Source organism: Alosa sapidissima, chromosome 10, assembly GCF_018492685.1.
Source record: "Alosa sapidissima isolate fAloSap1 chromosome 10, fAloSap1.pri, whole genome shotgun sequence".
Lineage (NCBI taxonomy): Eukaryota > Metazoa > Chordata > Actinopteri > Clupeiformes > Clupeidae > Alosa > Alosa sapidissima.
In genome coordinates this window covers 22722953-22746155 of record NC_055966.1, presented here as the reverse complement: position 1 = coordinate 22746155, position 23203 = coordinate 22722953, and the positions used below count along the sequence as shown (strand labels likewise).

Genomic DNA, 23203 nt, shown 5'->3' with positions numbered 1-23203 from the left:
TTCTTTTCTTTTACAGCATTTATACAACTGTTTGGGGAAGGACAAGGAAATGAAAACCTCCTTGTGACATTTCAGACGTTTTCATAAATATTGTATTCCGAGCTTTTGGTGTAACCTCAGGAAAAATATATTAAATGTTCTACTCCCCTTTCCAAACAAACAAAAAAAAAACTTTCATCTGTGAGCAACTTAGGAATTCAGAGAAGAAAAAAAATATGTCTGTTTCATGGCCAGTAGAGGGAGGTAGTATTCTTTTGGCCAGCCTCCTGATCCCCAAACTTTCAGGTTGAGACCTGTGAGTGGTTTATTTATGATGTGCTGATATGTTCTAGATTAAACTATCAGCATGCAAATACGTGTGGGGGCTTTCCATGCTTGGACAAAGTTTGTGTGTGTTTGTGTATGTGTTTGTATCTGTTTGTGTGTGTGTGTGTGTGTGTGTGTGTGTGTGTGTGTGTGTGTGTGTGTGTGTGTGTGTAGGGAGAGAGAACAGTTTGACTTTCAACATTTCATCTGCTAAGGTTATCAGTTTGCCACTGAGCCCCTAAAGTTAAATTAAGATTGGACTTCATCCTCAAATCCCTGTCTGTCATTGACTTCAAAAACCCCCTTCAGATATGAAAGGAAACTGTGCCACCCATCGGCGACCCCATAGCTCTGAGACAAAGAGCCAAAGCTGTGCTCTATCAGGACCTCCCGAGGGTTGGGGTATTTAGACTGATGGTGAAAGGTTCTAAAGGTTGTCCGAAATGTCACGTCTTTTATTTACATCAAAGCATTTCATGAATGTTTCGCAAAATGGAAATTATTGCTTATTGTTGCAGTTGTAGATATGTTGTAGTTTTTTTTATGTAAATGTTCTCATCTAAGATGACCCATATAATAAATGTAAAAAGTCAGAGGCAAAACTATCGATTGCAAATGTCTTCAATGTTCACTGTGGGATGATATTTTTTTAATGAATATGTTAGAATCCAGCTTCACTAGCTGTCTGCTGGGAATAATATCTGCTCCGTTTCAACATGCAGGAGAGGACAGGGTGTGTCACCTGCACACACACACACACACACACACACACACACACACACACACACACACACACACACACACACACACACAGAGCTGAAATGCACTTCATCTTGTCTTCTTATTATATTAGCATTCCAGGGCCTTTGGGTGGGGTACGCTACACAGCACAGGCCGCCACATGCTTAGTGAGGATGAGGGATGATGTGTGTGTCCAGATTTTGAGAGCAGGTAGCTCCCCCTGGCTGAAGGGAGGGGTCGGTGACACACCCTAAGCTGGAATGCACAAGAGGGCGGCCGCGCCCAGCCTTCTTCCAGAACACTTGACGGTTATCACAGCACCCGCTGACAGAGTCAATCCTTTGTTCGGGTCTCTCTATCTGTTTTCTTTGGAAGTAGACTCAGTAGGAGTCTGAACAAGCTGCGAAGAAGCCTCTCACTCTGTTTTTAAGTTTTAGGACACTTAGTACAAACACAGATCGGGGGCCCATGATATAAACAGTTATGTGTTTCCCTTTGAAGTCTTAATGCTTTGTATGATGGATTGATTGTAGTATAATTTAGATCTGATCTGATAATTCAAGTTTATGCTACATGATTTTGAATGAACTTTTAGAGAAATATCCACTAATAGCTGTGGTAACTTATATCTGACAGAGAATAGCCGATCAATCAATCTGGCCTGTGAGAGAAAGCGTAATGGTCCAGTGAGTGTGTGTGTGGGTGTGTGCGTTTGCGTGTGTGTGTGTGTACTGTATGTTCGAGTGTGTGTCTCTGTGTGTGTGTGTGTGTGTGTGTGTGTGTGTGGGTGTGTGTGTAATGAAGCGCTAAAACTTTGAAGGAAAACCCTGGTTGTGTAGAGAGAGTGCTGGGCTGCAGCATGCCTCTGGGTCCCTCCCTTCTCTTTCCGACCGTATGACGCACGCAAAACACCAGGCACGCACCGAGCGAAAACATCGGGGGACGCACGCCTGAAGAAGCACTGATCAGTTATTACCCCAGCCCAGCATGTGATTTTCAGGCGCAAAATGCTTTTCATCCCACCCCACCACCCCTCCCCCCAGTGCGTCCCGCAGAGCGCTAACTGCGCTGCCAGCTGGTTTTTGAGGTGACTGGATTAGTGAGCAGGATAAGGACCGCTTGAGGACATGTGTAACGGGACGTCTTTTTCACATGCTCACACACACACACGCACGCACACGCATACATACTGTACACACACACACACACACATGCAGCTACAGTATGGGTCTAAGATGTTCTACTCTATCTGACATTGAAGAATGGCTGTGGCGGGGTTGCCTATGGTTAAGCCTCCGCTGTGAATTCTCCCATAAGGGTGCTGATTGAGATGATGTCACTGCATGGTATACAGTACTTAGAGCAGTGGTCCCCAAACTTTTTCTTCCGAGGGCCAGCTCACTATGCCTGGCTCTAAGAGAGGGCCAGAGATTCGGAGTATATTAGTAAACATAAATAGCTTAGTGCTGTGAACAACAGCAGTCTACCTTAGTTGAATATTCCATTACATTTAATCATAGGCTACTGCAATTTAATACCATTATTAGCTGTGTTTATATTGCCATCATGCCATATCAGTGTAAAATGTAGCTCAAATGAAATAATACCAATAAAAAGACTTTAACATTCCCAAAAGTATTAGCAGGGAGTCCCAAAAGTATATTTTATCCAAAATGCGTGAACTCTGAACTCTGTGTATTTGCATACACAGCTCAAGTTGCGAACAAGCAATATCCTACAAATAATTTGTTATGTTAAGTTATCAAACTATGAGAGTTTTATGAAGTGCAGGCAAAAACATCTGAAATGACCACTTTCACTCACCTGATGAGAACTTGTGAATTTGTATGAACATTTGAACGAGTGAATAAAAAATAGAAATAATTATCCCAGAAAGTCACAGAAATATGACTTGACTTAGTTAGTTATTAAAAATGTATTGATACACTTCTAGAATACTTTGAGCACTAATGCAGTCAGCCTCTTGCATTGTTTGCAGGCCACGTTTCATTCCGTTTTCGAGGGCAAACGCAAAACAGCGCCAAAACAACCACCAGTGGACAAAAAGAATATTACATGTGTACTGTTAAGACTCGCCATAGAGAATGAATGGGGGAAATTACGGAAGTTATAGTTTGACGATGTACTCCCATGCGGGCCAGATGCTATATACCGCGGACATGTTTTGGGGGGCCACCCAAAATGAGGTGGCGGGCCGTATCCGGCCCGCGGGCCGTAGTTTGGGGACCGCTGACTTAGAGGGACAGGGCCATGACTCTGACAGTTTACAGCTATGTGGGAATACCCTGACAACAGGTTGTTGTTGCCCTTAGGGTCCTCTGATAAAGTGAGGGCTATCAGGTGGCCTATAAAACACCTGCAAGCTGCATAGAAAAGAAGTTAAAGCAAGCTTCCCTAACAACATGATTAAGTTACATATCAACAAGCGTCTAGTTGAGAACCAGACCAAACAGCAAGAGCAAAATCTGCAATTCCAGGCACTGACACAAAACATAATGACTACCTTGTCATCTGTTTGTTTGCTGTTCATTCCATGTTGAAACATGCAACAAGTGCCTTGTGAGTCTGACTTCAGAGATTACTTCATTGCTCTGAACTTGTTGCATTTATATTATTGTGACCAGTGATCTAGAATGGCTATGGTTATAGCAAGCGTAGCAAAGTTATGTCGTTTTTTTATCTTAAGTAAATGTTTCTCACAACCATAAACAGAGTGTTATATCTCATCTCTGTGTGAAGGCGTTGAAGATATGGGAATTGATATGATCTCACATCATGCCCGTCAGCTTAGACAGAGTGAACCATGGAGATAGACGCTCTAAACTGCACTGGAGGCTCTCACACTTTCCCTCTTGCCTTGTCTACGCTGCCAACTCCTTCATTCCTTAGCTTGTAAATACAAGATACAATACAGCACCTTTAAGTTACTATTGAGGGTGTGTCTGTCCACATTTGTGCAAGCGATATCAAATAACACACAAACACACACACACACACACACACACACACACACACATACACATATACACACACACACACATTTTAATCACATCTAGTCACTCTCCTCATCTCAAGTCTGTGCAAGTATTTTCAGGAGCTGCACCTTCGTCTTAAAATGGTTGACTGCAAGGCATTGCTTTCCTCAGACTCAGGGAGCTGGGCATTAGGTGCATGGCTGTAGGTCGGGTGTTAGATACTCTGATTTCTGTCAGCATCTGCACCTCCGATGGGGGCTTATGCGAATGAATGGGAATGGGATTTCAACACACCCGCAACCACTGTTTCTCAGCCCACCCATGTTACCCCCCCATCAAGCTGTCACCCAGCCCTGCCTCTCCACTCACCATCATGTGCCATATTTGCTTTGTCTTTCATCGTGACCTGCTCTCAGAATAGTGTCTACAGGGCAGAGTCATGCTTTTCTGAACAATCCGGTGCCATGAGAAGCAAATCCTTTAGTTGCCATCTTAGACTCAGCAGGATGAAATTGCGCTCAGAGAGACCAATGCTTTTTGCTTTTCCGTTTTTTTTGGAAATTATAGGCAATTTTAGCCATCCCCAAGAAAGAACACTGAAAGAACATTTCCTTTTCCCATAAACTCAGTGGATCGTAACATAAACATTCATAATGACTCACACACTTTTATTCTAGGCTTAGCATGACTGTCACGACTACAACTGCCTTACAGTATCAAAAATCAGCCATTGCTGTCCTGAACAAAAAGGCTCTCTACCCTGCATACTCTGTGGTAATGTACTATGTGCAGGGTGTTGGCACTATACTACTGGTAAGGTAGAACAGTGTGAGCTGCATGGGCCAGTTGTTTCTCTAGTCTAGTGTGTGTGTCTGTGAGCCAGCGGAGAGTGGGAGTGCTATGGGGTTGGCCAACGCCTCGGCAGCATGTGGGTACCTGATCGGCCCATCCCTCTGCCAGAGTGAGCAACATTTATGTGGCACTGTGGAATGCTGTGAGTCGTTAATGATTAAATACAGTTTGTGTGTGTGTGTGTGTGTGTGTGTGTGTGTGTGCGCGTCTGTGTCTCTGTGTCTTTGCCTGTGAGTCTGCCTCAGTGTGTGTGTGTGTCTGTGCGGCTCTTTGTTTTGAAATTACTTGAGATAAGCTCTTTATTTGAATGACATTGTTTTCTGAAGCACCGGCCACAAATTATGATAAATTATGATACCGGCACAATAATGACTCTCCCTATGAGGTATTAATATTTGAACTGTGAGGGTGTGTACATTTCGTAATCCACAAATTCACTTCCTCTTTTCGCTAGTTCTGATAGACAGCTGTTTGTTCGCATTCATGTGTGTGTGTGTGTGTGTGTGTGGGAGAGAGTCCAAAGTGCTTTTGGCTGCTTTTCTGTGTCACCACTGTGTGATTGAGTGTGTAGGCTTGTAAGTGGATGTGTGTTTGTTTTTTGTTTACTGTCTAGAGTAGTGTAGATGTGGTCTTTGCCTGTGTTTGTGTTAGTGACAGTGTATATGGCAAGACGTTTGCAGAAGCTTGGTAACGGAAGAGGTGTGAGGGTTGCCACACCTTGCTTGATCACTTTCCTAACCCCACCTCTTCCATCAGGCTCTGACACACCATAGTGGCAAGGCAAGGCATGGAGAGAGAGAGGAAGAGAGAGAGAGAGAGAGGGGGGAGGAAGAGCGGTGGGAGGGGTGCTGGCAGCCCTCAGAAAATACTCTTACGCAAACACACACACAAAAACACACAGCTCAGCACATGTACACACACTCTGTATAGCCTAGAGGCACCGTTACCACAGACGACGGGAAAAAAAACAGATGAGAGAGAGAGAGAGAGAGAGAGAGGGCAGATCTGAACCAAGCAAAAAGAAAAAGGGACAACGAAAGAGAAAGAGAGAGAGCGCGAACTCTAAGCACTTGAACCTGATCACACCCACGCGACCGCCATACACTCCACGTTGCCGCCCGCCTCTCTCTCTCATTCAGAACAGAGTCTCATCTGGAAAGGGAGCATCAGAAACGTGCCCTGTGGTTGACACACAGAGAAGGAGACCCACACACTCAGACAGACAAGACATTCACACAGTAACCTAACAGGACCTACAGGAGAGAGAGAGAGAGAAAGCAGACTCTGTAGTAGCAGAGTTTATAAAGTAAGACACGCAATTTCGAGAGTATGAGCAGTCAGCAGAAGCACAAGAACAACAATGGCAGGGATAGGACAACCTCGGACGACGGCTTCTACCAAGGGATGCTCAAAGCCATGGATGAGAGGAAAGGTATGACTGAATCGCTCGGTACTATGGGACAGGGCAGAGAGAGTCTAAGCTGAGTGATGCTAAACTAAACACCTAATCTGTGTTTGTTAATGACTTTTGTTGATACTGATTTGGTCCACGGCGTTCTGTTTTGTTAGTTCGGAGTTGGTCAGTATCTCAGTGGATTTACTGGATTTGTGTTGCTGCTTTGAATCTGTCTTGGAAAGTTTTCTTTCCTCTCTCTTTCTTTCTGAGTACAGGGCAGGGTTTATCCTCTGTCTCTCCGTAGCCCACAGGAATGACCTAATTGGTAATTATGTGATATAATGAACTCCCTCATGGTGCTGGCTCTCTGTCGCATCCCAAAATGTGAAAAAAAAAAAAAAGCTTCACAGCAAATTCAGTGAATTAAGCCAGGGTTCATGGACTCTTAAGTGTGACTTTGAGAAGAATTGTCTGTTCTTTGAGTTAGTTGGATGTGTGGAAGTGGCTGTTTAGTGGAAATTCCCATTTAGTCTCTGTGTATACCTGCTTGAAATTATCAGTGCTTCAGTTCATTCTTAAATTGACATTTGGTGTGAGCTCTCTTGATGTAACGGAGATCACATCGGTGCTGCTCATGGTGGCTTCTTAGGTAGGCTGAACTTTCAACACACTGTGAATGTTAGGTTTGATCTGATTGGTCTACCAGCCACCCAGCAGTAGTCTTTCTAGTCAGTGATCAACTGAAGTTGAAACTGAACTGAATCATTCTGAGATGACTGCACTGTACATTAACTTCCATAATGTGCTGAACTCGATCAGAGCACAGTCTATGTGCAACAACTTTCATAATTCTGCTGTAAGGCTTTTTATTGGTCTAACTGTCTTCTCCGTGTCTTGTGTAATTCTGTACTTCATGTTTTCACTTGCCTTTTCTAATGTCACTGTGGTCACTGGGGTGGCAGCTCAGATGCTTCAGTCTGGAGGGTTAATGCAATTACTGCCACTTTCTCTCATATTTTTTTTTTTTAAAAATGGCAAATCCCAGTAGTGGAAGTCTCTCTCTCGCTTCCTCAAGGCTCTTGAGGCCATCGCGTCCAAACGGTTTGGTTTGCGCAGGGCCAAATTAGAACTTTGGAACAAGAGCAAATTATATATCTCTTCTTCTCAGGGGAAAGTTCTGTTGGCTTGTGTTGCTCCTGGTTCTGGTGGGTATGCTGAACATCTGCAACTCAGTCGAAAGTGTGTGCTTTCAGTGAGACTATTCATTTCAAATGTTAAATACATAGAGAAGAAAGATTCTTCAAAAGTGACTTGTCATATAGCACTTTATCCTTGGTTTGCACAACTCAATTGTAAAGGGTGGAGTCCGTTGTGGATTTAATTGTTTGGTTTAAACATTACCTGTGGCTGATGTAATATGTAGAAGTGTTATTTACTGAGTACACTGATCAAAGGTCACTCTTTGGCTTGTGCTGAGGGAGCCCTTAGCATGTCCCAACTGATGCCTTTGCTGCCATCATATAGCTCATGAAAGTTAAAAAGCTGCTTAAACTAGTGAGATTTCAGAGAGGTCAAAGTTCACTTTCACCAACATTCCTACTGGGTTGCCATAGCAATGATACACCATAACACCATCGCAACTGAGCACCAAGCAGTTAGTGTAGCCTGTGGCCATATATTCATTAAATCTGAATCAGCCACATTTCCAGGATATACTTCCCTTAACAACAGGGTGTGTTTTAACAGCCGGTGATTATTGTTATTTTTCATGAGGAAACCCTTTTTATCACATCTTGGTTTACTACCATATTTCTGCGTGATTCTCAAACTGCAGGTTGTAGTGTCATTCAGATGAGTCATGACTCAGGCATCACACATTTTTATAACCTTATATCTTGTCATTTGCCTCAGTGTTATGCCTATAATTGAGATTGGAGAGTTTACCGAGATATCAGATGTGCCACTGAGTAGGTCACATGATATGATGTCCAGGTGTGTCAGAGGTGGTGGTGTGACTCAGACAGAGAAAGAGCTAGCTGTGGGTTGGGGTTGGGTTGGGTAAACGGAGATCAGGTGTTGGCTGTCGGAGTTTTTGTCTCGGAGCATGTCTGTGTGTGTCTGTGTGTGTGTGGCTGGACTGATGCGGACTTGCTAGGGTGAGTTGTTTCCAGGCGGCTTTTCCACTGCCTGGGGCTACTGGGTGTGTCATCGCAGGTCATCCCAGTCTGACATGCTGACAGCCCGTCTTCAGGTCCCTCACCTGTAACACCTCCTAAGTCTTCCACTGTTCGGCGAACAGCTCCTTGTTTCCTTGAGATTTGATCTTTCAATAACGAAGCGCAGACTGCTTTGCGCAACCCACAGTAGAGGATTGAAAGCCTAGGGTGCTTTGGCTGGCTCAGCTCTTTCCCCTCCATCCTAAAGTGTTTTTTTTTTCACAAGGCAGAGACACTCCCCCTCTCTAACAATGACTCGCTGCAGGGCTACCAAGTGATAATGACTGGAGGAGAAGCAAGTCTGTGCAAAGTCAACACACTATCATCACCAGACCATGACTCCTCTGTGCCATGACAACCGCTCCTAGGACAGGCAGACAATGGGAGACAGCTGTGTCTGAGGACAGTGTTTAATGCCCACCACCACCACCCCCCCCCCCCCCCACACCAAAATTTCCCACGAAAAACAAGCCACCCTTCACAAAATATTGTAGTTCAGGCGGTCACCTGTTTCCACTTTTCTCCAGAGAAAGGTGTTGTTGAGTATCTGATGTTGTGGCAAAACTATTTCTAAAACCTTTTACTTTTGTTTCCTTTCCAGATGAGCGGGACCGAGTACAGAAAAAGACCTTCACAAAATGGGTGAACAAGCACCTCATAAAGGTAAACAAATCATCTCAATTTCCTGTTTTCTTCCTCCACCATCAATGCCAGGTGGTTTGACTGTCTTGTTACACCACACATGTAAAATTCCATTTGGCTTTGGAGTGAATCTCCAATCTTATCAACCCTAATGGTTTCTCAGCATCCTGTGTCAAATAAACATCTGTTATCTGGGTTTGAGATAAATCCTTCCGATTGGATCACCATCAACCTCAACATGCAGGTACCACATCAGTCATGGACACGTGTATCCATGGTAACAAAATATTATGACGCTGAACTTCTAGAACCTCAACAAACCCATACTTCTGCACTGAGGTGAGGATGCTGTAGGTGAAAAGCTGCTACTGAAATTGCCCAAAACCACAGCTTAAAGTATGCCTGCTCGTGGGAATTCTGCAAAGAAACAAGCCACCAACGTAGAAGCTGAACAGAGAACTTGCCCCCATGAGAGGTTCGCTGGGGCTGCAGTCAACACGTCAATTGATCTACCTCAGTCATCACTGACCTCACTCTCTGATGTGTAACAGCAGCAATTAGATAGTTAATTAATCACTGTGCACTCACAATGGGGGAGGGGGCGGGGGGTACTGTACATGGGAGACCAAGAGGACGGTTAAAAATGCAAACAGCTCACTCTTGACCTTCTCATTAGCAAAGAAAAATGAATCCCACTGAAGCCACTCCACGAGTATAAATAACCTCGCTGTGTCATTTTTCATTGGATACAATCCCATGGCTTAACCAGAAGTTTATGGGCCTTAGCTTGAGAGGAGGGTGTTCCTTGTTATGCCATTTTTTCTTCCCCTTAGAACAGAAATAGACCCCATTCATTAAATCAGAGGAACGGAAAGAGTAAAAAAAACAAAATCCCCCTAAATACAAAAGACTATTATCCAATCTATACAAGCATGGCTGAAACGCCAAAGGAACTCCACTCTTGAAATAAGACAAACATGCTCTCTCTTTGCAAGCATATTCTGTGTACATAGACTGGGGTGAGTCACAAACATCTGGATTCGCTTTGCTCCTTCTAAAGCGGCCGATTGTGTTGCGGGCAGCGATCCCACTGACTAGGCCAACGGTAGCACATGTGCTCCACAGACGCCTGGATGCGGGTGGCTGTCTACTTGCTTGCCTGCCTGCCTGTCTGGTCTCCCCCAGCCTCTGCCAGAGTTGCGCAGTAATGTCTAGTTGGCTGTAACATTTGCTTGAGCATAGCATATTCAGTGGTGCTCTCCAGGACATTGAAGGACAAAGCTGGTGTCTTCAGAGACTCAAATGCCAAACATCCCCTCGCATCCCATAAATAGTCGTGAGAATAAACACACACACATATATATATATATATATATATATATATATATATATATATATATATATATATATATATATATATATATTTCTTGACAAAAGGGGGCTGTGTTGTTTGAAAATACAGTTTTGTGAGGTAACATTCCAACAGTCTGCTGTAATTATAGGCAATGCTTTACCCGTTAGAAAGGCACAGAGCAAGTGACTTTGACAAGGTGAAGTTTAACATCATAATGACAAAAAGACCTAAGCAATGTTGAATAATAAGATATCTTAATTATTTGTCATGATCATGATATTAAAACAGTTAAGGCATCTTCTAGAGGAGGTCCGGACTAAATAAGAACTCTTCTGCATGACCACCTCAGTTGCTGGCAATTCAGAAAGAACTGTAATCATGTATGCTGACCAAGTGTCTCCAAACTTTTGACATGTAGTGTATAAGGAGAGTAAAACTCTTGTGTTGCACCATGTATCATCAGGCTACACAGCTATCAGTGTTCTGGACAGTAAATCTGAAACCACACCATTCTGTTCATTTTGGCCATACAGTAGTGGCATTACTTCGCCAGTGTCTGGCCCTGTTGCCAGTAGCGCAATGAAAATCAGCTAGCCTAACACACTAACCGACGCATCTCAGGAAGCTGTTGTTAGTTTTAGGGGTGCATTAACGGACCAGAAGTGTTTTTGCCAGGCAGAACCCCACCTCCACCACCTAGATGATGTCAAGCGCATGTTTCTGTTATGTGCTGTTTCAGTAGGCTGGTTCCAAAGGGAGGACCATATATCAGAGACAGGAAAAGGATGTGGAGCCCTTTTCATACCAAATGGCATGAGCATAAATCTAAAATATCGAGGGAGTTGAGGAAAAATTAGGGCGGAGGTTGGTAACAAAATAGTTCATCTGAATATTTCACAATATTGCAGAGGAATAACGGTTCTTCTAGGGCTTCTGTGGGGAGAATTATTTAGCGATCTTATTTGTTATCTCAATTTGTGTTTAACAAATGTCCATAATATGCAGTACTTAAACAAAACAAACAAACAACATAAACAGTGCTTACCAATGTCTAAATCGTCATCTAAATATATCGTCATCATGTATTGTTTTTCTTCTTCACACATACCTAAATAGGTAAACATAATCCCAAGGAATTTGTCCTTTGGTGAGAATGAAAGCCATGCGAGATGAAGGCATTGCCTGAAAGGTATTGAATGGTTGTCACCCTCATTATCGGTTAAATGGACGTAAGGGTTTAACCTTGACGGGTCTGTGCCCCGACAGAGATCAAACAGCTCACTTGACAGAGGGATCTCAATTTGTAACATGCTTCTACCTTAACAGAGAGAATGTGAGTCAGTCAATGTGCCATACCCCTTCAACACTAGAGTATTGCACTCTGCTGATGGACGGCATGTTAATAATATGGGTATAGAGGAGCAGTATGCAGAAGGGGAGTGTGCATTCTAACCTGAGCAGTGCACTACAAATAGGCACAAGGATGTGAGAGGACTCTCTCACTCTTCTATAGAGGATTAGATTAATAAAGTTTAAGTGACTGCCTTTTCTCCTTATTTGTATAGGAAGCTAAACGATGTAGCATCTTGTCACATTACCGTCTAAGTGTCTGTACATTGAAGTTAGTCATGAGCAGTTCCAGGTAGAGTGACTTAGGTTTGGTTACGTATATCAACAGTGAACCCTAGTGGACATTCAGTGTAATACCCCTCAAACCCTACCTTTTTAAAGTCTACATCAAAACTGTTCCATACATGCAATGTTCTGGTAACATGAACATTTGCACAATGTTTTTTACTATTGCTAATATTTTTATTCTGAAATTCCAATTGGTTTACTTTTGAATGTTTATCGGTATATTGCTGGTTCTGCTCTATTTCTTATTTCTTTATTTTTGTTTAGTCATTCATTTTGCTTGATTACAAATGTTCATTTTTGTGCTTGTCATTTCAGTTTATTTTAATCAGTAGTTTAATCAGTCAGCAGTAACTTATATGTAAAATATATATTTTTTTAAATCCAAAAGGATGGAAGAAACAAAAAAAATGTCCTTCATTTTCTCTAAGTACAATAATTCTGAGACTAATCCTTCTGATCTTGGTGCCTAAAATAATCTATCTCTCATCTTCCATTTCCACCTAATAACTTTAATTCACTAACACATCATTTCTTGTGCATTTGCCCCATTCTCTCCTTTTCTACATTCTCTCCATTTGTTTCTCTTCTCCATTATTCATCTGTTCATCCAGCATTGGAAAGCTGAGGTAGGTAATGGTCCAACCAAGTGTCTGTCACAGCCAGTGTTTGCCCACTGCACGTGGATCCTTTGCCTACAGACACTCCTTCCTCTTAAAGAGCTTTCATATGCATCAATTTTCAGAATGGGATTAATTTAAACGTTTTACATATAAATGCTATTTAGCTCTAATCATGTAAAAAATGTAGAAATTCTTGCATATGAAACCTTTGGTCTTGCATTTCCTAATTTCTACCTCTCCTCATACCCTATCATTTTGTTTTTTGACATTTATTTTGGTTAATGTTGCATTGTCATGGTACTAACTTTAAATGCCCCTGTGTGTTACACTTAATTGTTTCAATTGACTTTTACTCATTATATTCAAGCTTGGCACATGAATAGCACACACATAGTAATTGCCAGAGCCATAGAAAGAGAGAGTTGCGACACTCTTCGATGTCACCGCCACACAGTCAACAGTTCCAAAAAACCCTTTGCTGAATGGCTGTATCGCAGGAGAGTGGGTGTATTTATGGATGCGTAATCTAGTCACTCATTGGCTACTGACCAAGTGATTAGCAGTTTTTAGTTTCAAAATTGTCTCCATAACCCAGAAACTGTCATGAAAAAGTGCTGCTATCTTTTCCCAAGGTCTCTTATGGGAGTGTCGCCACTTTGTTTTCTCTACCGCTCTGGTAATGGCAACAAAAAAGCACAACGAAGCACCAAAGTGGATTTTATAGTTCACCTATGACTAATCCATCATGTGTTGGAGTAGGCAGTTGCTGATTTGACAGGTCGTTTGGTGCTTGCAGGCATGCATTCCTACCCCCTGCTCTGCACCCACATAGCTAAAGAGCTTCATAGGACAGTGACCTTATGACTGTAATTACATTATTTACTTTTTTTTATAGGTTCAGAGAATCTTAAATGATATAGGGTGATACAGGATGATAAAAAAAAAGCATTATGCATTCACAGACGTTGTGAGATGAATGCCCATGGTGATTATACATGGACCATTGTGTGACCTTTGCCTTCTCTATGTTCTACAGGCCCAGCGTCACGTGAGTGATCTTTATGAAGATCTCAGAGATGGACACAACCTGATCTCCCTGCTGGAGGTCCTATCAGGGGAGACACTGGTGAGTTAAACCAACTGCTCATCTACGTTTTGACAGGCTTGGCTTCTGATGTGAAAAAAACCCAACTCAGATCTGAGTCTCAACTCTAACCCATCTGCTTTAACAGTAATCATTCCTGAAGTCCAAGCAGAATCTTACATGAAAGTATGCATATACAGATTTAAAATACTAATATACTCAGTAACGGAATTTTTTTGGTTAGTCAGTCTTTTGTTAGTCTTTTACTCATGTTCAATATCATCAAACCACATTCCAACCCCAAAGTAAGGCTCATTTTTGGCTTTGTTTTGGCATTGTTAGCATTCAAGGTGGGTTTTTAATATGAGCCAGTCCTGATTTGAACCACCTGTAAGCTTTTTAATCTTTTCCAACCAGATGTCCAGAGATGAAATCATGTTTGGAAGCTTCCAACTGATTCTACCATCTCTCTACAGGCATTTTGCCATTAGAAGTTATCTTTTAGGCCTGCTGAAGAATGTGTTGTGACTACTACCTTGACTAAATTTTTTTGTTGTTGTCTTGCTCTGCTTAACCAGCTAGAATAACAAAACGATTGTACAGCACTGGGTCTAAACATGTCTCACAGCCTTGCGCTCTTGCTAGCTTCATGCCATGTGACTCAGCTCATCCTTCCGAGAAGCCGCCATCGCTGTAACACACATTAACCTCACGATGGCTTCTCTCTCTCTCTCTCTCTCTCTCTCTCTCTCTCTCTCTCTCTCTCTTGTGAACTGTGTGCACCTGTTTGACTCTATTTTCTTTCTCTGCCCTCCTCTCCATCCTTCCTTCTCTTTCTTGCCTTCCCTCTCCTCTTCTCTTCTTCCCTCTTTCTCCCACTGTGTGCTGACCTATGCCCGTTTGGCCTATGCCTCCTCTCTTTGCACTGCTCTTGCTGGGGCTAGGCGAGGGAGAGAGACGTTGTGAGGAACTTGCGGTTGGTGAGTGGGTTTGTAACTTGGGCTCCTTCCTTCATGTTGGCATGGGTCACTCCCCTGGTGGCTGGCCTGTGCATGGCCGCTCTTTCTGTTGGCTTCCCTGTCGGCTGTCCTTTCATCGGCTTCATTTTTTGTTTTTGTTTTCATATGTGTGTGTGTGTGTGTATGCTTTTTTTTTATTGCAAGTTGGGTGGACGTTCCGACGTGTATTAACCACATTTTGCTGCCTTTGAATTATAAGTACCACAGAATAACAAAGGAAGAGGGCTGTTTAATTTGTTTTGGCTATACTATTAAAGAGAAAGGGGTTTCTAGCTGTTTTGGCGATGAAAGTTAAGATTTTCTTTTGTACGATTTTTTGCACCAGGAAGGGAAGTTAAATAACCTTAGTTTCTATCTGAATCTTAAATCTTCTCTCTGAAAGTTAAAGAGTCAGTGGAGACAAGTCAAGCTCTTGCTGTTTTACTTTGCTACTAACCCAATGTGGTATTTGTCTTATTCGTTGCATGAATTATCGGTTAATCTTGTATTGCTCACAATTATTATTTGGCTTTCTGACCTTAAGGTTTATGTGGTTCAGTTTGTGTAATCCATGGATGCCATGGATTTACCTAAGCCTTGAAGTTAACAAAATAGATAATCACTCAAGTATTCTACCCTGGAGGATTGATTTGGGGTTTAAAGATAGTAGCTCCTTTATCTTCACTAATGAGCAAGCTTGAATATTTCCCATTGACTCAATCTCTAAGATGTCTTTTGATGTGCTGCATTGTCCTTTTTGTACATTTTACCTTGGTCTTTTGTCAGGTGTTTCTACAGTTGCACAAAAGTTCTCAAGGATGTTTATTTATTCGGCTCCTGTGTTAAATCACGTTCACACGTCACTAGATTTCACACGTCCCTCCTCCATTTTAGCTCGTGCTTCATGCTTCTTTTTCTCCTGCCTGTGCAGGATCTGTCCTGTGTAGGCAGGCCCTCCATTTTCATGTACCAAAGGATCCTCTGAAGAGTTGCCTGGTACACACCACCGGGACTCGGCCCAGTTGCCCCAGATCAGCTAACGTGTTCTCTACTCTCTTCCTCCCCCCCCCCCCCCCCCCTCCACTCCCATGTCCCGTGCAGCCCCGAGAGAAAGGCCGCATGCGATTCCACAAGCTGCAGAATGTACAAATAGCACTGGACTTCCTGAGGCACCGGCAGGTAATGCATCATGGTCTTGTGTTTTGTGTGTGTGTGTGGTTTGAGATGGCTCATAGCCTGGCAGAAAATCATTGTTAGCCTATATCGACAATTTGTCAAAGACGTTGCTGAACAGATTTTTGATGTTTTTCCTTTCACCATGTCGAATCCTAGGTCAAGCTGGTGAACATCAGGAATGATGACATTGCGGATGGAAACCCTAAGCTCACCCTGGGGCTTATCTGGACCATCATCCTCCACTTCCAGGTCTCATGTTCTGTCAGTGTTAAGTTCCCATTCCATTTACCTCCTCGCCTCTCTTTCCCTGTGATCGGGAAGAACAACCTATCAAGTGACCAATCAGTTAACACCATCAAGTGTTATATGCAATATTTAACACTCATAGATTCACCTGTGCATGCACATTCATGGTATATGGGATCAGAATCTGTATTCAAACAAATACAACCAATCAGATATGACCATGTCAAATCATCAAGTATTTCTCCATCATGCGTTTAACTTGACATCATGCAGTTGACAATCAGAACAATTATTGACTCAATGGAAAAAAAAGCTCAAAAAAGGTGCAGTCAGATTGCTATGCTTTGTAGTGATGGAGAAAAACTTGATGGGTTCAACATGGCTATGCAAAGCCAGATGGTTTGTGGGAGATACGGGTTGTGGTATTGTTTCCCTCCCCACCTTTTTTTCTTTTTCTGCCCTTTTTAACTCTGGGTTCTCGAAGTTTATTCTCATCAATGTCATGAGGCCATGCAGCGGGTGTTAACCACTGACCGTCAGTGCCCAAAGCTAGTCATCACTCATGCCTGACCCAACAAATAGAGGTATTTTTGTTGTTGGCCAGTGGCAAAGTAGAGTTTTTTGTGATAAGGCACACCTTTCCCAGAAGTCTGTGGAACATTTAAGCCGTATCTGATTTCTGTGGACAAAAACAGCTTGCCTGGGGTGAGTCACAGGCGCCTGCCCCTCCTGGGAGAAGTGAGGGTGTGATTAGGGCGCGGCATCGTGTCTGGGGACCGTCCAGGAATGAGACATCCTCCTCTCTGGACAGAAGCTGACCCCAGATCAGGGACAAACCACAAGGGAAGCCCCAGATCCGCTGCTGACTCACCCCTGCCATCGCCCACCCAAATCCAAATGCAGCCCTGGGACTGGACGAGAAATAAACACGGGCCTGTTCCCAGACGAGGCCAGATTGGTCTCACGTTGTGTCTTATGACCTAATGGGACGGCTATCGTCTGTCCCTCTGAAGGCCAGGAAGAATTGGTGTGTGTCTCTGTACACAGAATCCACCATTTAATATTGGACCACTGTCTTTCCATGTGGACTGTATCTAATTAAACAGTATCACTGTTTGTTTTTGGTCACCAAGCTCCATTTCTTAAGGCAAGTTTTGGTCACCAAGCTCCAGTCCTTAGTAAGTAACTGAAAAAGCAGCAAGAGGCAAGAGTGCTGAGGAAGAGAGTCTTAAAGCCGTTACTCATTCTTTCCCCATTTAGCCGTTATGGCTGTGATGTGTTTTTGCCCTCAAAGTCCAAACAGTAGTTTCCCCTGGAGGTTCCAGTGTCCGTCACATGTGGTCAGATTTTTCCCTCTCACTAATGCACTGTGTCATCTGGTTTTTTTTCCCATTTGTGGTGTTGGTCTTTCTGGTTGAAGTGATCACAGGTTTTGGAGTTGGGAGGTGGATGGTTTATTCTGGAACTTTCCTTTGCTCAGCAGCATACTGTGCTGCTGAGCAACCAATAGCTTGCATATGTAACGACTCGAATCAGATGCTGAATTATCAAAAAATAAAATCCATTTCCTTCATTCTCTAACACATTGGGGCAAATGGCTCTAATCTGCTTTTTGACGTTCTGTGGCCTCCATAGATTTCAGACATCCAGGTCAATGGCCAGTCGGATGACATGTCGGCCAAGGAGAAGCTTCTTCTCTGGTCACAGCGCATGGTCGAGGGCTATTCAGGCCTCCGCTGTGATAACTTCACCACTAGCTGGAGAGACGGCAAGCTCTTCAACGCAGTCATCCACAAACACCAGTAAGTACAACGTCCAGAAAACCTGGCCCTCTATCCAACCTAGTGGAAACCTAATCATGTACAAATACTGAATGGATGTTTCTCAAACAAAATACATTGTTTGGTGTGTAGAGTTGCACAGTGTGGAACAACATCCTCAATATAACTCATGTATATCATATACCATGGTTAGGAGAGCAGGTTATTATAGAACTTGTTTAAACACATTGATGCAGGCGACACAGTTCTTGGTGTTTATGTGTCACCCCACATACAATTTTTGCCAGTGAAAACCACTTAGCGGTCCAACTTCTTGTGCATCTTCCTGTAAAACAGTTTTGGTTTCCTATCGTTTACATTGTTAGCCACACAAAACCGTACTTTACTTAGCAAGCTTTATTTATGTGTAAATTTAGCTATTTCTTTTCACATGCAGTCAAGCAAACAATGTATTTGCCAACACTAAAAAGAGACTGACTTTTAACTTTATACATCACCATGATATTGGTCTCCAATAATTCAGAACCACACAATGTAGGGCAATTTGAGTCAAATTGGAACGATAATCCTCTCTTGATCAGACTTGCCTTTGCTACAGATTGAAATGTTGGCATACGTAGGAGGCCAAATTCAGAACATTTTGTATTAGAGGAAGTCTTAGCCCAAGGTATGGAAAGTCAGTGTGAGGCGTGTTGTCTGTGATCGACACAGAAGTTGGGGCTGATATTTGCATAAAGAATCAAAAAAGTTGGAAGACAAAGATTACCTTAGTTATTGCAGAGACATGGAATCAGGTGATGAGACAGGTTGTAGCTTTATCCATTTCATTTCCTGAATTAGCATATCTGTTTCAGCAAAAAGCCATGCCATACAATTTTGTTTGTCTGGGCCAACCTCAGAGGTTAGACCAAATATCGAGAATAGGGCTACACACACCTCTCGCCAAATACCAAATACAGACTGGGATGGGTTTCTCAGACTGGGATGGGTTTTCTGTACCTGTGAATGAGGATGAAAGATTGAAAAGAAGGGAGAATAAGAGACATGAATGAGAGAGAGAGAAAGAGAGAGATAGAGAGAGGGATGAATCCTCTGAGGCGTGGTGCATGTTGAGGTCTCATTACTAGATGAAAGGAGCATGAGAAATGTATACCTGCAGGGCAGCACCACAGAAACACTAACATGTACCTGCTAAACCAAGATACGCCCATCCACCTTACTGCCAAACACACACACACATCCAGAGACTGAGTTAGTGTGCAGAGAACTCCATGAGAATAGGCTGTTCAAAGAAGCGCTGCAGAATCTTCATTTGTCAAACTAAGATGTATCCGTGGTGAGATGGAACCGGATTCCGAGGGAATACACTGACATACAGCTACATCTTTTCAAGAGGAACTTTTTTTTTTTTGTGGGGATCCTTTGTCCCAAAACATTAAGACTTAAAAGCAACGTTGGAAACGTTCATGGAAACTTTCATGATTGCTCCATTTAAGAGTTCATGACCGTGGGGATGAGGTTCTTCAAAAGACTGTGTGGATAAAGGAAAAAGAGTTTAAAGCAGAAGAAGTGTACAGCACTGGCATCGTTACACTACTGGGAGGTTTTCTATTCTCTCACGCAAATACAAAAAAAGAGACAGTGCATGTGGATTCTGAAAGACTTTTGTTGACAGATACCGCTGTGGGAAGACCCTGCTGAATGAGAGAAAAGAAAAAACAAGTCTTATGCTGCAACCATGGGAACAAGAGCTTAGAAGTCTGTCTTAGAAAACTCACTGAGGCTAAAACAAAACAAATTTAATTCATTCAAAGGGCAATTGAGGGTGTATCTATTTTATCCCCAAACGAGCCATGAGTTTTAAGAACCTCAAGAGAAGGCTGACCTTCAAAAAACACAAGTCCTCCAGCAGCCTAGGTAGCGCTAGCGATGTGGAGGACCGCGTGGTCATGGTCTGTGAGGACATCCCGTCGGAGAGCTCTTGTGACTCCGGCCAAGGCTCTCAGAGCCCGGGGGGCATGTCCAGCGGGGACTCTTACCACGGGAGCGAGGAGTTGGAGCGAGGAGCTGAGCGGTCGCGCAGCTTCATGCAGAGAGGGGAGCCACGGCAGCTGCGGGTGGCGGTGCGGCAGCGCTCTCTCAGGGAGGCGCACAGCTCCGACTCCTCGTCCCCGCCCAGCCCCGGGGATCACTACGCCGCGCGCTCCACTCTGCGCGTCAACGAGCACTACGGGTCGGTGTCGTATCGCCAGGCAGGAATAGACGCAGCAGCAGTCACACCCACACACTCACACGCACACACACAGACAGAAATACATCAACAGAAATATGCACACCACACGCACAGACACAAATGTATGCATGCATGCATGCACGCTCACGCATACACTCACACATACACACGCACATGCACACACAGGCGCACACACAACTGTTACTAGACAGAAAAAGATTTTTGAAATTTCATTCTGAGGTGCCAGCTGAGTCAGAAATAAGAAGTCAGAAGAGAGTCAACTGTGGGGAAAGAAGTTGGGGCTGGTGAATTATTTGGGTGCAGTGTCAGTTATATATCAGTTATATTTCATGACTTATTATACCCCAGGTGTGACAGATGTTCTCATTGATTTATGGGGCAGGTGCTTTTATGGCCATGTTGCCTACAGCATGACCTTCATACATAGGGTGATATATATTATACTATATACTGCCATACTGCTGCACTGGATGTTTTACCTTCTTAACTGTAGTTTCTCATTTTATGTGTAATATCTCCTCATTACCTATCATGTTTGCAAAGCATAGTAAACCTTTCCAAAGCTCCACAATACCAATCTGGTTCGCAAAGCTTAGCATTACCTTAGCCAAGCGCAAACTCATGTTTTTACTTACTGTAGTGCCACTTTATTTTACTGTACTGCTGAATGAGAAATGCATCAACAGCTTACTGCAACATTTCCAAAATTCCACACACCAAACAATGTTTTGCATTATACAGTATCTTAATAGAGGCTTACATGTATAGAGATGCATGATTGTTTGTTATCAACAGTAAATACAATAACTTTTTCATAAATCTCTTATGTTGTGCAAATACTGTGGTCTTCTGTGATGGTAACACCTCTGGTTTCTCCTACCAGGCCTCGACTCATTGACATGAGCAGGGTCTACCGCCAGAACAACATTGACAATCTGGAGCAGGCTTTCAACGTGGCTGAGAGAGACCTGGGCGTAACTCGACTGTTGGACCCGGAGGGTACGTTAATGCAGTCCCCACCCTCTCCGCACCTGCCAGCCTAACCAGCCTGTGCAATACACCAGCAGGATTGGATCCGTTGGGTGCTAGGTGGAGCTAAAAAGCACATTTGCTGACCAATTTGCAGATAAAAGCAATAAAGCAATAGATTTAATAACCGTATAATAACTTAATTTTTAGCTAGCTTTGTTGTTAATAAAAGCCCTGATAATTTAATTACAGCAGTAGACAACACACCCTTTTTATCTGTTTTCTTGCTGCACGGAGATCGCCTGGAGATAATGCCAAAAGCATTTGTGTGTTGTTAATACGGTATGATAGATAATTATCAGACCACATGCAATGCAACACAGCCCTCAGTGGATAGAGTGGATAGTTTTTTTTTTTTTTCCAGAACTGACCAATAATTGTTGTTGTTTCTATGTAGATTTATGGTGTCATTTTCCTTAGCTCCAACAATAGAAGTCTGTGTTAGAGGCTGTGTCTGTATGGCTGTGAGTCTTTGCGCATATTAAATTGAATCTAGTGAGGAATATATTCAAGTTATCTTCCAACTCAGTATCCCAAGACCATGACTCAGTGGAGGGTGGGGTTGTGTGAGTGTTTGGACCTGCACAGTACCTGCCTGCTCAGTGGTATTAATTACCATGTATGTGGCAGTGTTCTATGGTGCTACTTTTTGATGTTGGAGGTGAAATGCCCAGAGCATGATAGACATTAATCCTGTGGTGTTATTACTTCCTCAGTAATATTATGCTATCTAGTTAAGGTCTTATAAGTAGATAATATGTTTGCCCTTGTTTGCTTTCCAGATGTTGATGTGCCACACCCTGATGAGAAGTCAATCATTACCTACGTGTCTTCTCTCTATGATGCCATGCCCCGTGTCCCTGATGTCCAGGACGGCATTAAGGCAAATGTAAGCACACTGTTCGTTAACTATGGACACTGCCCATTCCTCTCTGGTGTTTAGCTATCCATTTATGTCATATGGTTTATGTAGACTCTATCCTTTACACAAGGGTCAAGGGTCAAGAGATAAGTTGTAGTTCTGGAAATCTAGAGCAGGGTTATTTTATGAATGAAGTTCCTGAATGGCATCTGTCTCGCCAGCTGTGTGTAGAATTTTCCCATGGCATCTCCATCCAGGAGAATTGGTCCCTGTCATTGTCCCATTTCTACTGATAGAATAACTAGCTTACAACCATTAGCCACATGCCCAGGGGCTATTCCGCAGGGCTATTCACATACATTTCCCTGAAACTGAGGTAAACTATGCTTCCCTGTGTTGTATATGTCAGGCTTAAGGAGAGTATGTAGACGTAATATATTCTAAAAAAGAGATAGCTGTTTGTTTTTGGCTCTCGCAGATCAAGTCATTGCAGTGCTCTGATCAAAAGATAGACACTGTCCTGTGATAGTGGAGTCTTAAGATTTTGGGGAAATCAGAAGCTTATGGCTTTCACTTCTCTACCATGGCTTCACCCCAGAGAGAGAGAGAGAGAGAGACAGCACCACACACACACACACACACACACACACACACACACACACACACACACACACACACACTCTTTCCTGGCAGGACCACAGCCTTGGCCTTGGAAACAACACCAAACATAACCACCTTAACATGCAGCTCGTGTTTAGGTGAAAAGGGTCCCTTAAGATGAAGAGCTAGGCTACGCCTGTGCGTCTGCTACTGTTGTCTTGTTTATCACACCCTCTCCCCAGCCCTCCTTGTCCACTCTCTCTTTCCCTTATATGTGCACAGGCAGACAAGGCCTGGACTGTAAACACCTAATTGAGTCAGCGTGGTGTGTGAGTTAGTGAATTAGTGGTTTGGAGAGAAAAGGCGCTCCCTGTCTGTTGTTGAATTTGTTTGTGTGTGTGTGTGTATGTGT

The 23203-nt window shown here is 43.2% G+C and overlaps 1 protein-coding gene across 28 annotated transcripts in view; it reads left to right on the top strand.

Moving 5' to 3' along the window:
- Positions 1-23203, top strand: part of plecb (plectin b) — a 148742-nt gene that overhangs the window by 92804 nt on the left and 32735 nt on the right. For 9 of the 28 annotated variants that reach the window (XM_042107808.1, XM_042107814.1, XM_042107820.1 and 6 more), the window contains exons 2-9: positions 9109-9170; positions 12753-12767; positions 13798-13887; positions 15945-16022; positions 16176-16280; positions 17901-18067; positions 21184-21299; positions 22112-22218. In XM_042107808.1, the coding sequence (XP_041963742.1) occupies positions 9109-9170; positions 12753-12767; positions 13798-13887; positions 15945-16022; positions 16176-16280; positions 17901-18067; positions 21184-21299; positions 22112-22218 (740 nt within the window). Of the gene's footprint in view, positions 1-5809; positions 6328-9108; positions 9171-12752; positions 12768-13797; positions 13888-15944; positions 16023-16175; positions 16281-17900; positions 18068-21183; positions 21300-22111; positions 22219-23203 lie in introns of those variants that run through there. The other 19 variants (XM_042107809.1, XM_042107818.1, XM_042107821.1 and 16 more) reach the window with 7 other exon arrangements.